The sequence below is a fragment of the Coregonus lavaretus genome (genome assembly GCF_964263955.1).
Source record: "Coregonus lavaretus genome assembly, chromosome: 6".
NCBI classification, from domain to species: domain Eukaryota; kingdom Metazoa; phylum Chordata; class Actinopteri; order Salmoniformes; family Salmonidae; genus Coregonus; species Coregonus lavaretus.
Genome location: NC_139993.1, coordinates 4,967,329 through 4,981,932, shown reverse-complemented (window position 1 = coordinate 4,981,932; position 14,604 = coordinate 4,967,329). Strand labels below are relative to the sequence as shown.

General features: G+C 42.0%; 1 protein-coding gene across 2 annotated transcripts; it reads right to left on the bottom strand.

Annotated features, from left to right (window-relative positions):
• Positions 1–1,106: 1,106 nt before the first annotated feature.
• Positions 1,107–14,598, bottom strand: LOC311130414 (uncharacterized protein). 2 transcript variants are annotated; one of them, XM_084163137.1, is made up of 4 exons: positions 14,561–14,598; positions 7,954–8,499; positions 4,654–4,800; positions 1,107–3,225 (listed from the first exon to the last, which is right to left on the bottom strand). In XM_084163137.1, exons 2-4 carry the CDS (start codon positions 8,446–8,448, stop codon positions 1,183–1,185), a joined length of 2,685 nt encoding a protein of 894 aa, XP_084019263.1. In that variant the 5' UTR covers positions 8,449–8,499; positions 14,561–14,598; the 3' UTR covers positions 1,107–1,182. The 2 variants fall into 2 exon arrangements, with proteins under 2 accessions (XP_084019263.1, XP_084019264.1); XM_084163138.1 differs by lacking the exon at positions 14,561–14,598 and adding an exon at positions 7,638–7,675.
• Positions 14,599–14,604: the final 6 nt, after the last annotated feature.

Sequence of the window (14,604 nt, the reverse complement as noted above, 5' to 3'; positions counted from 1 at the left end):
AGGTTAAACTATAACACATATTTTGCTAGTTTCATTACAAATATAGCTTCCTGAGGGACCACTTATTCTACCGTGTCAGCATGTAGTTTCTCCCCCTCTATCATTGCTACTCCTTCTGGGTCTTGGGCCCCAGTTCAAAGGGGAAATCCTTTACAGCCACCTGAGGGGCCACTTTCCCTGCTGCTTCTGCAAGCAATCGCTTTATTTTGTGCTGGTGAGCCTTATTCCCCCTCTTCGCAAGCCGTTTCAACTTATATTGACACTTCCTTAGATGACTGTGATAACTCTTCATGAATATACCTGTGAAGAATATATTGTTTCCCCCCTTTGATTTCTTCATGGACCATGGTTCAGAGGGGGACTTCTTTGTCGCCATCTGACAGGACACTTTCGCTACGGCTTCTGCATGCTTCTGTCTCTTTTCCTTGCGGTTGCTAGCGGGCTGGGTGTATGCGAGATGGCGGTTGCTAGCGGGCTGGGTGTATGCGAGATGGTGGTTGCTAGAGGGTTGGATGTATGTGTATCTCTGAGTTAAGACCAATCCATCAAATGTATGTATTTATAAAGCCCTTTTTACATCAGCAGATGTCACAAAGTGCTTTTACAGAACCCAGCCTAAAACCCCAAAGAGCAAGCAATGCAGGAGCACGGTGGCTAGGAAAAACTCCCTAGAAAGGCAGGAACCTAGGAAGAATCCACAGAAACGAACTGATATCTTTCCGACAGATAAGATCTAAACCAGGCATGACCTTGTCCGCGTAGACCAATTAGGGTTTGCAATCTCTCCAAAAGAATGTGGTGATCGACAGTGTCAAAAGCGTCTCTAAGGTCTAGGAGCACAAGGGCAGATGCAGAGCCTTGGTCTGACGCCATTAAAATGTCATTTACCACCTTCATAAGTGCAGTCTCAGTACTATGATGGGGTCTAAAACCATACTGGAGCATTTCGTATACATTATTTGTCTTCAGGAAGGCAGTGAGTTGCTGCGCAACAGCTTTTTCAAAAAACGTTTGAGAGGAATGGGATATTCGATATAGGCCGATCGTTTTTTAGATTTTCCGGGTCAAGGTTTGGCTTTTTCAGGAGAGACTTTATTACTGCCACTTTGAGTTTGGTACACATCCGGTGGATAGGGAGCCATTTATTATTTTCAACATAGGAGGGCCAAGTATCATAGAACTTCATGAATTCATCACTGCTGAAGTGAAGTGAAGGCCATCCTCACTTGGGGAATGCTGCTTTTTAGTTAGCTTTTCGACAGTATCAGAAATACATTCTGGATTGTTTTTATTCTCCTCAATCAGGTTGGACAAGTAGGCTGATCGAGCAGCAGTGAGGGCTTTTCGATATTGCACGGTACTGTCTTTCCAAGCTAGTCGGAAGACCTCCAATTTGGTGGAGCACCATTTCCGTTCCAATTTTCTGCAAACTTGCTTCAGGGCTCGGGTATTTTCTGTATACCAAGGAGCTAGTTTCTTGTGACAAATTGGGGGGTTAAGTAGGAGGGGCAAGACTGCTGCAGGGCTGGCAGGCTGGGTAGATGAGAGCTGGAGGTTGCTAGCAGGCTGGGTAGATGAGAGCTGGAGGTTGCTAGCAGGCTGGGTAGATGAGAGCTGGAGGTTGCTAGCAGGCTGGGTAGATGAGAGCTGGAGGTTGCTAGCAGGCTGGGTAGATGAGAGCTGGAGGTTGCTAGCAGGCTGGGTAGATGAGAGCTGGAGGTTGCTAGCAGGCTGGGTAGATGAGAGCTGGAGGTTGCTAGCAGGCTGGGTAGATGAGAGCTGGAGGTTGCTAGCAGGCTGGGTAGATGTGAGCTGGAGGTTGCTAGCTGGCTGGGTGTATGCGTATGTCTGGTTTAAGGATGTGGTGCCATTAGAGTAATATGGGCTAGGTAGGAGGGACATTTTACCAGGCGGTATGGCACCAGAGGGCATGATTCCAGGTGGCATGAATCCAGGTGGCATGGTACCAGGGGGCATAATACCAGGAAGCATGGTACCAGGGGGCATGGTACCAGGGGGATAACCCCACCCTGGAGGGAAGGCGATGGTGTAGGGGCTGCTCTGGTATGCCATATACTGAGAGTACTGGATGGGGGAGTAGGTTGCCATCATAGATGCATGAGGAGGATGAGAAACAGGGTATATAGGGTTCATGGAATATGAGTTGAGCTCAATGGAGCTTTCCCTGGACTCATCCCCATACCTATCCTTCTCAGATCTCTCCATGTCCCAGTCTCTAGTACTAGAGTTGCTATCCCAGTTGCTCTCGCTGTCCCAGTCTCTGGTCCTAGAACGTTTGTCCCTTTGCAGCCACCTGTCTCTCTCAGATCTGTATCTGTCCCTGTCTCTCTCAGATCTGTCCCGGTCTTTCTCTGGGTCTCTGTCCCTGTGTCTCTCAGATCTGTATCTGTCCCTCTCAGATCTGTATCTGCCTTTCTCTCCATTTCTTTCTGATCTCTTCGTTTCTCTGACTACTGGTAGGTCCTTGTCTCTCTCTCTGGTACTAGAGTGTCTGTGTCCATCTCTCTCTCTTTCAGATTTGTCAATTTCTCTGACTATATCCTCCTCCCTCGCTCTGTCCTTGTCTCTGGTACTAGAGTGTCTGTGCCTGTCTCTCTCAGATCTGTCCCTGTGTCTCTCTATGTCCCATACCCTGTTACTAGAGCTGCTGTATTCAACGGTCATGTTTGAGTGCTGGTTTAGAAGGGGGCTAGGGCTGGCGCTGTCTGATGGTAATGAGGAAGTACTGAGATGTTTAAATGAGGGCTCTCTCTCCTCTTTCTCCTTTCCCTTCTCATTCTCCTTCCTTTTCAAGTCTCCCATCTTCCCGTACAGCCTATCATTGGTCCTGTCTGTCAGCCGACCCAACTCCTCAACCCCCAGGTCCAGCCCAACGATCTCCAGCAGGGTCTGCATCCGCTCGTACCGCTGCTCATCCTCAAGCCTCACCTTCTTCTTCTCCTCAACCGGAGAAGACTTGGATCTACTGCTGGAGTCAACATTACCCTCGAGCAGAGTGGGCCAAACTTGTGGTAGCTCCTCGCCCACAACGGGTAACTCATTTACATCATTGACGATCTTTGAGAGCTTGTTGATGTCCACCCCTTCGTTGAGGACATTGAGGAAGCGCTGGAAACCTGTGGCTGCTATGTCTTTCTCCTGTGTCCTTAGTGAGTGAACTGGTCTCTGAATGGTTGGTTTATGTTGTTTATCATTAGGGACCACCTAACAGGAGACATGAGGAAATATCAATGAATATCTATCCACTTCAGCTATAAAGAAACAAAATGTGTTTGATCTGCTTGCATCATCAAGACTGCCTATCAAACGTAGCCTTCATTTACGTATGGCTTATGTGTGCATTTCAAACGACCTTGGTGTTATCATGGGCTTGCTCTGTTCATCTGAATGTCACGATAGATTAGTGCCTTTCGTAATTATTAGGAGAGTGAAGCAGTTTTTCTTCTTTTGGCTCTATACTCCAAAAGTTTGGATTTTAAATCAAACAATGGCTATGAGGTTAAAGTGCATACTGTCAGCTGTACATTATTTATCCATATCCTGTATATTGTGTCATTTTAGAGTCACTTTTATTGTAAATAAGAGTAGAATATGTTTCTAAATACTTCTCCATTAATGTGGATCCTACCACAATTACGGATAATCCTGAATGAATCGTGAATAATTATAAGTGAGAAAGTTACAGACGCACAAATAAATCATACCCCCTAGAAAAACTAACCTCTCACCATTACAATAACGGGAGGCTAGCATGGGGGTATGATATTTGTGCATCTCTAACTTTCTCACTAATTATTCACGATTCATTCAGGATTATCCGTAATAATGGTAGGATCCACATTAATGGAGAAGTGTTTAGAAACATATTATATTTTTTATTTACAATAAAAGTGACTCCAAAATTATTATACATTATTTACCATTCATTTCTATTGGGCACAAAATAATCTGAAACGCAACCAAAACAAACAGCAAATGCATCCAACAAAGCTTGATGTAGTCATTGCGAGCTCTGAATGTTGGACCAAATACTTACATTTTTACTACTTTAATAGACATAAGGGAATTTGTCCCAATACTTTTGGTCCCCTAAAATGGGGGACTATGTACAGAAAGTGCTGTAATTTCTAAACGGTTCACCCGATATGGATGAAAATTGTTTAATTTCAAATTCAAACTTGTGGAGTAGAGCCAAAAGAAGATACAATGCTTCACTGTCCCAATAATTACAGAGGGCACTGTATTTGGTTGCATTCTGTCAACTGCATTTTACTCATAATTACTCATTCAGCAATGATTGGCTGTTATCTGACTAGCTATGCTCCAAGTCCATCTCCATGACTGCTAGCATGATAGGTAGCAATTGATGCATCTGAAAGGATAACAACATTTTCATGCAAGTGGTTGACAGAGATAACACTAATATAGCCGTGACATTCTAGAAAAAACTATAGGCCTATAAGAACACAAAAAATATTATGAAGCGTACAAGTAGGTAGACACTTTATATCTAGCCTATTTGGAATGGGTGTCAATGGCACAAATCCATTGTATTAATCGGGGGCCATGGTTTTCTTGACTTCCTCCTTATGATTATTTTGCCGGTCTCTATGTTTTGTTATGGCTACATACCTCCTCATTGTTGGGATAGCGTCGTTGGTTCGTTAAAGCCCTCACTCTCAGTCTCAGAGGATGGGCCTCTTCATTTTCTAGGGAAGCGCTAATCATCAGCTCCAATGCTCGCATCTTGTTTTGTTTCTTCACCTTGGCAGGGGTATCCTGGAGGAAAATAGAGAATATTTTAATAGAATATATGCCATTTAGCAGACGCTTTTATCTAAAGCGACTTACAGTCATACGTGCCTACAATTTAGGTATGCGTGGTCCCAGGAATCGAACCCAATACCCTGGCGTTACAAGCGCCATGCTCTACCAACTGAGCTACAAAATACCACATACTACCTACCTCTTTAAGGAATACCTGGAATAGTATAAAGTAATCCTTCTTCCCCCACAAAAAAAAAAAGGTGGTTGTCCCACTGGCTATTATAAGTTGAATGCACCAATTTGTAAGTCGCTCTGGATAAGAGCATCTGCTAAATGATGTAAATGTAATACTAAAAGGACCATTTTATTATGTGAAGTTGCCCCTGGATAGTGATCCAAGGTCAGTTTTTATTTACCCCTTAATAGTTAATGTAAGAACCAGGTTTTTCTACTGCTAAGTCCATGTAGTAGAAACATCAGAATCCAAACATCAAGAAAGATCTGGTGGTCACCCTGATGGTGTTTTCTTTTTTATTCTTGCTATGCATAAACCGTAAACAATAAAGGTGTTTTACGTTTTTCCACTACACAGAAAACTGATTAATTCTGGAAATGTTTTGCACAAAAGCTTTTTTTGGCATTATATATTATCTAGCATCAACTTCTTTTTGATCTATCAGGAAATATCTATTCATAACAGGGTTTATGTCAATTCGGAATTAAAATTATATTCAACACATTAATTGAAATTTGAATTTGTCACAGGAAGCAGAATTTGAAATAAAGGAAGTAGAATTTAATTGAAAGAAATTGACATGAATATATGAGTCTCAATGCTTTGACAAATCTTTTGCCAAAATAATCTGCCACCTCTTACTGAAGAATACAGATACAATTTTAAATGTTAGTTTGATTATAACTCAATGATGTCAAACAGTATTTTGTTTGTATTTTTGTCATGAAATGTTCCCTTCCATTCTGTAGTGTTTGATCTAATGCATTCTGAGAAATTGATGTTTTTCTATCATTACATTTAATAACATGTAAAGTGAATTGTGAATTATAGTGAACAAAAATATAAACACAACATGCAACAATTTAAAAGATTTTACTGAGTAAAAGTTAATATAAGGAAATCAGTCAATTTAAATAAATTAATTATGCCCTAATCTATGGATTTCACATGACTGGGAATACAGATATGCATCTGTTGGTCACAGATATCTTTAAAAAAAGGTAGAGGCATGAATCAGAACCAGTCAGTATCTGGTGTGACCACCATTTGCCTCATGCAGTGCGACGCATCTCCTTCGCATAGAGTTGATCAGGGTGTTGATTGTGGCCTGTGGAATGTTGTCCCACTCCTCTTCAATGGCTGTGCGAAGTTCCTGGATATTGGCGGGAACTGGAACACGCTGTCGTACACGTAAATCTAGAGCATCCCAAACATGCTCAATGGGTGACATGTCTGGTGAGTATGCAGGCCATGGAAGAACTGGGACATTTTCAGCTTCCAAGAATTGTGTACAGATCCTTGCGACATGGGGCTGTGCATTATCATGCTGAAACAAATGGTGATGGCATCGGATGAATGGCACGACAATGGGCCTCAGGATCTCGTCACGGTATCTCTGTGCATTCAAATTGTCATCAATAAAATGCAATTGTGTTTGTTGTCCGTAGCTTATGCCTGCCCATACCATAACCCCACCGCCACCATGGGGCACTCTGTTCACAATGTTGACATCAGCAAACCGCTAGCCCACACAACGCCATACATGTGGTCTACGGTTGTGAGGCCGGTTGGACATACTGCCAAATTCTCTAAAACGACATTGGAGGTGGCTTATGGTAAAGAAATTAACATTAAATTATCTGGCAACAGCTCTAGTGGACATTCCTGCATTCAGCATGCCAATTGCACGCTCCCTCAAAACATGAGACATCTGTGGCATTGTGTTGTGTGACAAAACTCCACATTTTAGAGTGGCCTTTTATTGTCCCCATCACAAGGTGAACCTGTGTAATGATCATGCTGTTTAATCAGCTTCTTGATATGCCACACCCGTCAGGTGAATGGATTATCTTGGCAAAGGGGAAATGCTCACTAACAGGGATGAAAACAAATGTGCGCACAACATTTAAGATTAATACGTTTTTTGTGTGTATAGAACATTTCTGGGATCTTTTATTTCAGCTCATGAAACATGGGACCAACACTTTACATGTTGCTTTTATATTTTTGATCAGTGTATAAGGGAGACAACCTACAAAATAATCTTTAAATATCTCAAGACCACTGTAATTATAACATGTTTTAGGAGGATGAGTTTAGCCCAGGGGTTTAGCAGTATAGCACTTACCCACCCTGCGTCTTATTTCCCAACCCTAGACTGTGCCTGTTTGACAACCCTTTTCCCACGTCGAAGGATATTTACGTGGTCGGTAGATTGGGAAATAATTCAATTAAATTGATAGATGCTACCCCCCCCCCCCCCCCCCACTCCAAATCAAACATGGATTCCATGTTGTGTTATTGCTTTGCGTGCACACCTGTCTGTGTTTCTCACCTGTTTGTCCTAACTAATCAGCCTCGCAATACAGGCGCCGCAACAGACAGGAAGTAGAACGGAGTGTCTGCGTGCAAACATTGACATACGTTTGATTTTAATACTTTCTTGTGCACAGGTAACGTGAGGGATGCCGATTTAATAAGAACGTTCTTCCGACTCTGGATATATCTTCAATGTCAGACGCGCTGCTAAAACAGATAGTCATTTCAGCGCGACTTAACTTGAACGCCCTTAGACTGAATGCCCCAAGACGGAATATTGAATAAATGTACTTACACTTTATGAACTGTATACATGACGACGAGCTTGAAGGGCTAGAACATGTCAAACATAGTATTGGTCACCATACATGATGTCAACATCAACATAATGATGTATGGAATAAATTATCTATTTGAATTTCATTGAATTCAATTCTACAGACAACTGAAAGGGGAATTAGATCCAAATCTAGATTTTGCATGAACTATCCCTTTAATTCAAATTAAATTCTGCTTCCTGTGGTGTGTGACCAATTCAATTCAAATCCCCAAACTAAATTCAGAATTGACCCCAACTGTGATCAATAAATACAGAACTAATAGGTACATACCTTACGAAGTAGGTAACATACTGGTGTTCTTCTGAGCTTACTCACAATGTCCAGCACCCTCCGTTTAAGAGGTATGCGTGACGACTTGTCCGCGACATTGTTATATGTTTTGATTATTGTATTGTTCATCTTGGTCTGTTTAGACATGCCCGTCGCTGTTGTGGACGCAATCTGTGATTTAGGCATGTCCTTAGCGCTGTGTTTAAGCTCTCGCATAGCAAGAACAGCTTTCTTGCGAGCTATCTGTTCCTCTATGACCTCCAGCTCCTTCTTCTTACGAGCGAGTTCCAGGTCCACACTGGGCTGCACAGGATCTCCATCAACGCCCCCATCTGTGTCTGGGGAGAAGGGAGCACCGCTACCCCTCAATGAGCCTTTGCTGCACTCTCTGGATGATGGATCCAGGATGTAGCTCGTATCAGAGGCACCATACTCCTCCCAACCCCCACTAGCTTCTCCATACTGCAACCGCCGACTGTACCTCTTTGGATCCATTGGATATGTTGTCTTCCAGCGTGCCTGAACTGGGAAGACTCTTCAGGATCACTGCAGCATAAAATAAAAATGTGAGAAGACAGTGGTGAGCTTAATGTAGGCTACATGTTGTGCTAGGTTGCCTGGCTGCCCAAACTCCTTGCTCCTGCCAAACGCTATGCCCAAGGACGTTAATTTATTTATCTGCAACGAGTCTAGATCGGTTGTCACTAGTTACCACAGCCACAAAGTCAAAATTGGCTATATCGTAAAAATTAAAGAAAACAAAAACAAGCTGTTTGGTCTTAATTTAAGGCTAGACATGAGGTTAGCAGTGTGGTTAGGTTTAAATATTTAAATACATTTTTGAAATACACAGGGTTTAAGACTTTGTGGCTGTGGTAACTAGTGACGACTGTCTGGATCTAAGTACCTCCCCGACGATTTCTAGAACGCAAACACATACTAACCGTTCTTATTGGTCCCAGTAACCGATCGGTTGGGCCAGAACACGTGGGTAAAGCACTGTTTTGAAACTGCGTTATTGGCTTTGATACTCTGATTGGTTAGAAATGATATAAATCGCTGATTACTGTTTTGTATAACACCCCTCATTTTGACATCACCACAAACAACGTCAATAATGGCAGTCACTAGCTAAGTTTCCATCCAATTGGAGACAGATTTATGCAAATATTCTAGAATCCGCATAAAAAAAATATGCGCATTTTCCCACCAGTGGTATGTTTCCACCAAATGGACTTGTTGAGGACAAAAATCAGTGCGTGATGATATAGTGGACACAAAATGTAATTTTTTGCTTAACTTTTCATGTACTGAATTCTATCGCATTTTCAACTCTACCGATAGTTTTGGCACAAAAACTGTTGAGTAAAATAGCAAATGTGCCTACTCTGGTCTTGGCACGTGCGCTCTAGCCAACAGCTCCCAGATACAGTGCAGGTAGGCTAGTCTACATGATGAGATTATTATGGATAAGAATATTTTTATTTGTCAAACGGCAGTCAAGCATCGATCATCATGTCACTAGAATAAGACCTTCAATATTTATTGTAAAGGAGCGTCAATAATTAAATGTCGATTATTTTTCGGTTTTTAAAAACCGAAAAATTGTAGTTGTTTAAACAACTACAACTAATTGACCAATAATAAAAATAATAATAATAATAATAATAATAATAATAAGCCATTTAGCAGATGTCGGTTCAATTACTTGAATTCCATTTTGTTCGAGTTTTTTCTGTTTGCTCAATGCACACATTGCAGTTTCTCTAGAGATAAATCAGATCCAGTCTGAACTGTGCAATGTGGTAGGGAATTTTAGTTTCCAACAGGGCCAATATTCTACATAGTTTATCGCATTTAACATGGTACAGTGGGGGAAAAAAGTATTTAGTCAGCCACCAATTGTGCAAGATCTCCCACTTAAAAAGATGAGAGGCCTGCAATTTTCATCATAGGTACACGTCAACTATGACAGACAAATTGAGAGAAAGAAAATCCAGAAAATCACATTGTAGGATTTTTTATGAATTTATTTGCAAATTATGGTGGAAAATAAGTATTTGGTCAATAACAAAAGTTTCTCAATACTTTGTTATATACCCTTTGTTGGCAATGACACAGGTCAAACGTTTTCTGTAAGTCTTCACAAGGTTTTCACACACTGTTGCTGGTATTTTGGCCCATTCCTCCATGCAGATCTCCTCTAGAGCAGTGATGTTTTGGGGCTGTCGCTGGGCAACACGGACTTTCAACTCCCTCTAAAGATTTTCTATGGGGTTGAGATCTGGAGACTGGCTAGGCCACTCCAGGACCTTGAAATGCTTCTTACGAAGCCACTCCTTCGTTGCCCGGGCGTTGTAGGATTTTTAATGAATTTATTTGCAAATTATGGTGGAAAATAAGTATTTGGTCAACTACAAACAAGCAAGATTTCTGGCTCTCACAGACCTGTAACTTCTTCTTTAAGAGGCTCCTCTGTCCTCCACTCGTTACCTGTATTAATGGCACCTGTTTGAACTTGTTATCAGTATAAAAGACACCTGTCCACAACCTCAAACAGTCACACTCCAAACTCCACTATGGCCAAGACCAAAGAGCTGTCAAAGGACACCAGAAACAAAATTGTAGACCTGCACCAGGCTGGGAAGACTGAATCTGCAATAGGGAAGCAGCTTGGTTTGAAGAAATCAACTGTGGGAGCAATTATTAGGAAATGGAAGACATACAAGACCACTGATAATCTCCCTCGATCTGGGGCTCCACGCAAGATCACACCCCGTGGGGTCAAAATGATCACAAGAACGGTGAGCAAAAATCCCAGAACCACACGGGGGGACCTAGTGAATGACCTGCAGAGAGCTGGGACCAAAGTAACAAAGCCTACCATCAGTAACACACTACGCCGCCAGGGACTCAAATCCTGCAGTGCAAGACGTGTCCCCCTGCTTAAGCCAGTACATGTCCAGGCCCGTCTGAAGTTTGCTAGAGTGCATTTGGATGATCCAGAAGAGGATTGGGAGAATGTCATATGGTCAGATGAAAACAAAATAGAACTTTTTGGTCAAAACTCAACTCGTCGTGTTTGGAGGACAAAGAATGCTGAGTTGCATCCAAAGAACACCATACCTACTGTGAAGCATGGGGGTGGAAACATCATGCTTTGGGGCTGTTTTTCTGCAAAGGGACCAGGACCACTGATCCGTGTAAAGGAAAGAATGAATGGGGCCATGTATCATGAGATTTTGAGTGAAAACCTCCTTCCATCAGCAAGGGCATTGAAGATGAAACGTGGCTGGGTCTTTCAGCATGACAATGATCCCAAACACACCGCCCGGGCAACGAAGGAGTGGCTTCGTAAGAAGCATTTCAAGGTCCTGGAGTGGCCTAGCCAGTCTCCAGATCCCAACCCCATAGAAAATCTTTGGAGGGAGTTGAAAGTCCGTGTTGCCCAGCGACAGCCCCAAAACATCACTGCTCTAGAGGAGATCTGCATGGAGGAATGGGCCAAAATACCAGCAACAGTGTGTGAAAACCTTGTGAAGACTTACAGAAAACGTTTGACCTGTGTCATTGCCAACAAAGGGTATATAACAAAGTATTGAGAAACTTTTGTTATTGACCAAATACTTATTTTCCACCATAATTTGCAAATAAATTCATAAAAAATCCTACAATGTGATTTTCTGGATTTTCTTTTCTCATTTTGTCTGTCATAGTTGATGTGTACCTATGATGAAAATTACAGGCCTCTCATATTTTTAAGTGGGAGAACTTGCACAATTGGTGGCTGACTAAATACTTGTTCTCCCCACTGTACATGGTAATGTAAAATGTTTATGTTTTTGTGATCCAATACGTAATTTGTCCGGTCTGTGTTTCTTTTACGCCTGCTACGCCATTACAAGGGGATATAGAGAGCAGCTATTGCTTCGCAAGGTATCGCTACCTGAAGGTTTTTAGATTTTCTTTGCAAATTTATTGGACATGATTTGGAAAGGCACACACCTGTCTGGATAAGGTCCCACAGTTGACAGTGCATGTCAGAGCAAAAACCAAGCCATAAGGTCGAAGGAATTGTCCGTAGAGCTCAGAGACAGGATTGTGTCGAGGCACAGATCTGGGGAAGGGTGCCAAAAAATTCCTGCAGCATTGAAGGTCCCCAAGAACACAGTGGCCTCCATCATTCTTAAATGGAAGAAGTCTGGAACCACCAAGACTCTACCTAGAGCTGGCCGCCCGGCCAAATTGAGCAATCGGGGGAGAAGGGCCTTGGTCAGGGATGTGACCAAGAACCCGATGGTTCTTGGTCAACTGACAGGTGTGTGCCTTTCCAAATCATGTACAATCAATTGAATTTGCCAAAGGTGGACTCCAATCAAGTTGTAGAAACATCTCAAGTGTTGATCAATGGAAACAGGATGCACCTGAGCTCGATTTCGAGTCTCATAGCAAAGGGTCTGAATACTTATGTAAATATGGTATTGGGGGGGGGGGGGGGGGTTTCCCCTTTTTGCAAACATTTATAAAAACCTGTTTTCGCTTTGTCATTATGGGGTGTTGTGTGTAGATCGATGAGGAAATGTTTTTATTTAATCAATTTTAGAATAAGGCTGTAACGTAACAAAATGTGGAAAAAGTCAAGGGGTCTGAATACTTTACGAATGCACTGTACCATGGTTAAGGGCTGTTATAAAGCACAACGCAATGCGGCGTGCCTGGATACAGCCCTTAGACATGGTATATTGGCCATATACAACAAACCCAGAGGTGCCTTATTGCTATTATAAACTGGTTACCAACGTAATTAGTAGAGTCAAAATAAATGTTGTCATACCTGTGGTATACGTAAGGGATAAATGCAGACGTTTTGTACATTACCTTGGAAATAATGGACGATGCAGCGGGACGAGGTGGAGCCGAGTCCCTTTGCGGAGTTCCTTTTTCCAAGGTAATGTACAGAACGGAGGCGTTTATCCTGCTTTTACCACAGCTGCCAATGAAAACAATATGAAAGCACACATTTACCGGTACAAATAGTGACTGTGTAGCCGTAGCAAGTTGGCTAGCTAGCAGCAAGCAAGGGATAAGAATGTTGCCACTGAGAATGGCAACAGAACATAAAGAACGAATGAGTAGGTCTCTCTGTAAATATCAAACTAATCGAAATGAATGACGGGGTCGCGTCTTTAGCAAACCAAAAGATGAGAAAGTCTAAATTTGCTTATAAAAATGAAAATATGTCAGAAGATAAGTATTATAGTGCCCTTTTTGTACATAGTCCCCCAATTTTAGGGGACCAAAAGAATTGGGATAAATTCACTTATGTGTATTAAAGTAGTAAAAAGTGAAGTATTTGGTCCCCACATTCATAGCACGCAATGACTACATCAAGCTTCTGACTCTACAAATTTGTTGGATGCATTTGCTGTTTGTTTCAGATTATTTTGTGCCCAATAGAAATGAATTGGTAAATAATGTATTGTGTCGGTATTGTATTCTATTATTATTTACAATAAGTGACCACAAAATGACCCCAAAAGGGTCGTATTAGATTGTGTAGAAATGCAGGAAATGAGTTTTAGATGTCCCAAAAAATTCTGAGGGAAGACCCCCCGACAGGTTATGACCCCCCTCACTTCTAAAAACAAAGTTGCGTCCCTGGCGATTAGAATACGAAGATCGCGTTGAGAAGACGGCTCTAGACGCACAAAATTCGCTTTGTGGTCTGATTGTGTTCAGATCTGTCTGACCACTTCAGGACGTGGTCAGGGCTGCTTTGCGGACCTCAGTCTGGACGCAATCAGGCTACCGAAAGCGCATACAGTGGGCGACGTCATCAGCACTCCTATCACAGTCTCCATAAAATGTGTGTTTTGGGGCCGACTGGCACTTTTTCATTATAACGTTGGAGTAAATACGTTCCTAGCATGTGAGGAACGTGATTGCTTGCCACATAAATACAAGACAGCATTTTTTTGGTTTTATGCTAACCTGTTTGCAATCCCTTTAGCTAGCTTCAGTAATTAGATGTTGTGTTATCATGTTGCCTATTCCACCGTTTGTAGAATGCACACTTGCATTTGAATATAGCGTAGGAAAAGGGAATCCGGACACTTAAATGTAGGTGTAGATGCATGACGCGTTCAGAATTCCATGATCATAACTATGATCAGACTACCAGTACTAAAGCTGCATGAATCTGATGCAGAACCTCTGCTACTAAGCTAGGTAGCTAACGTTTGCTTGTAGCCATGTCATTTTCCGAACAGGCTGTGCGCGTGACAAAAGCATTTTTTTTTTTATCATAACCAAACACATTACCTTATTCTTAAAAATAATGTGCAAGCAGGAACTATAAAACGATTGTTTACCACCCGTCTGCAACCTCACCCGCGCTCTTGTTTTAGGCCTGAAAGATGGTACCATCTCATTATGTTCGCCATGTCATTTTGGATTTTGAGGCGTCAAGCAAGTTCCACGCACGCTACCAAAGACTGACAGAGTGCTTGACTTGAAATACAATTGCATAAAAATATATATATTAGCTAGTACAAAAGCAACTATCTAGCTAGCCAAAGACAAAAAGTATTGTATTTTTCTGCTGTACCTGTTTCTGTAGTTGAATTTTTTCACCTTCTTATGATTGAAATT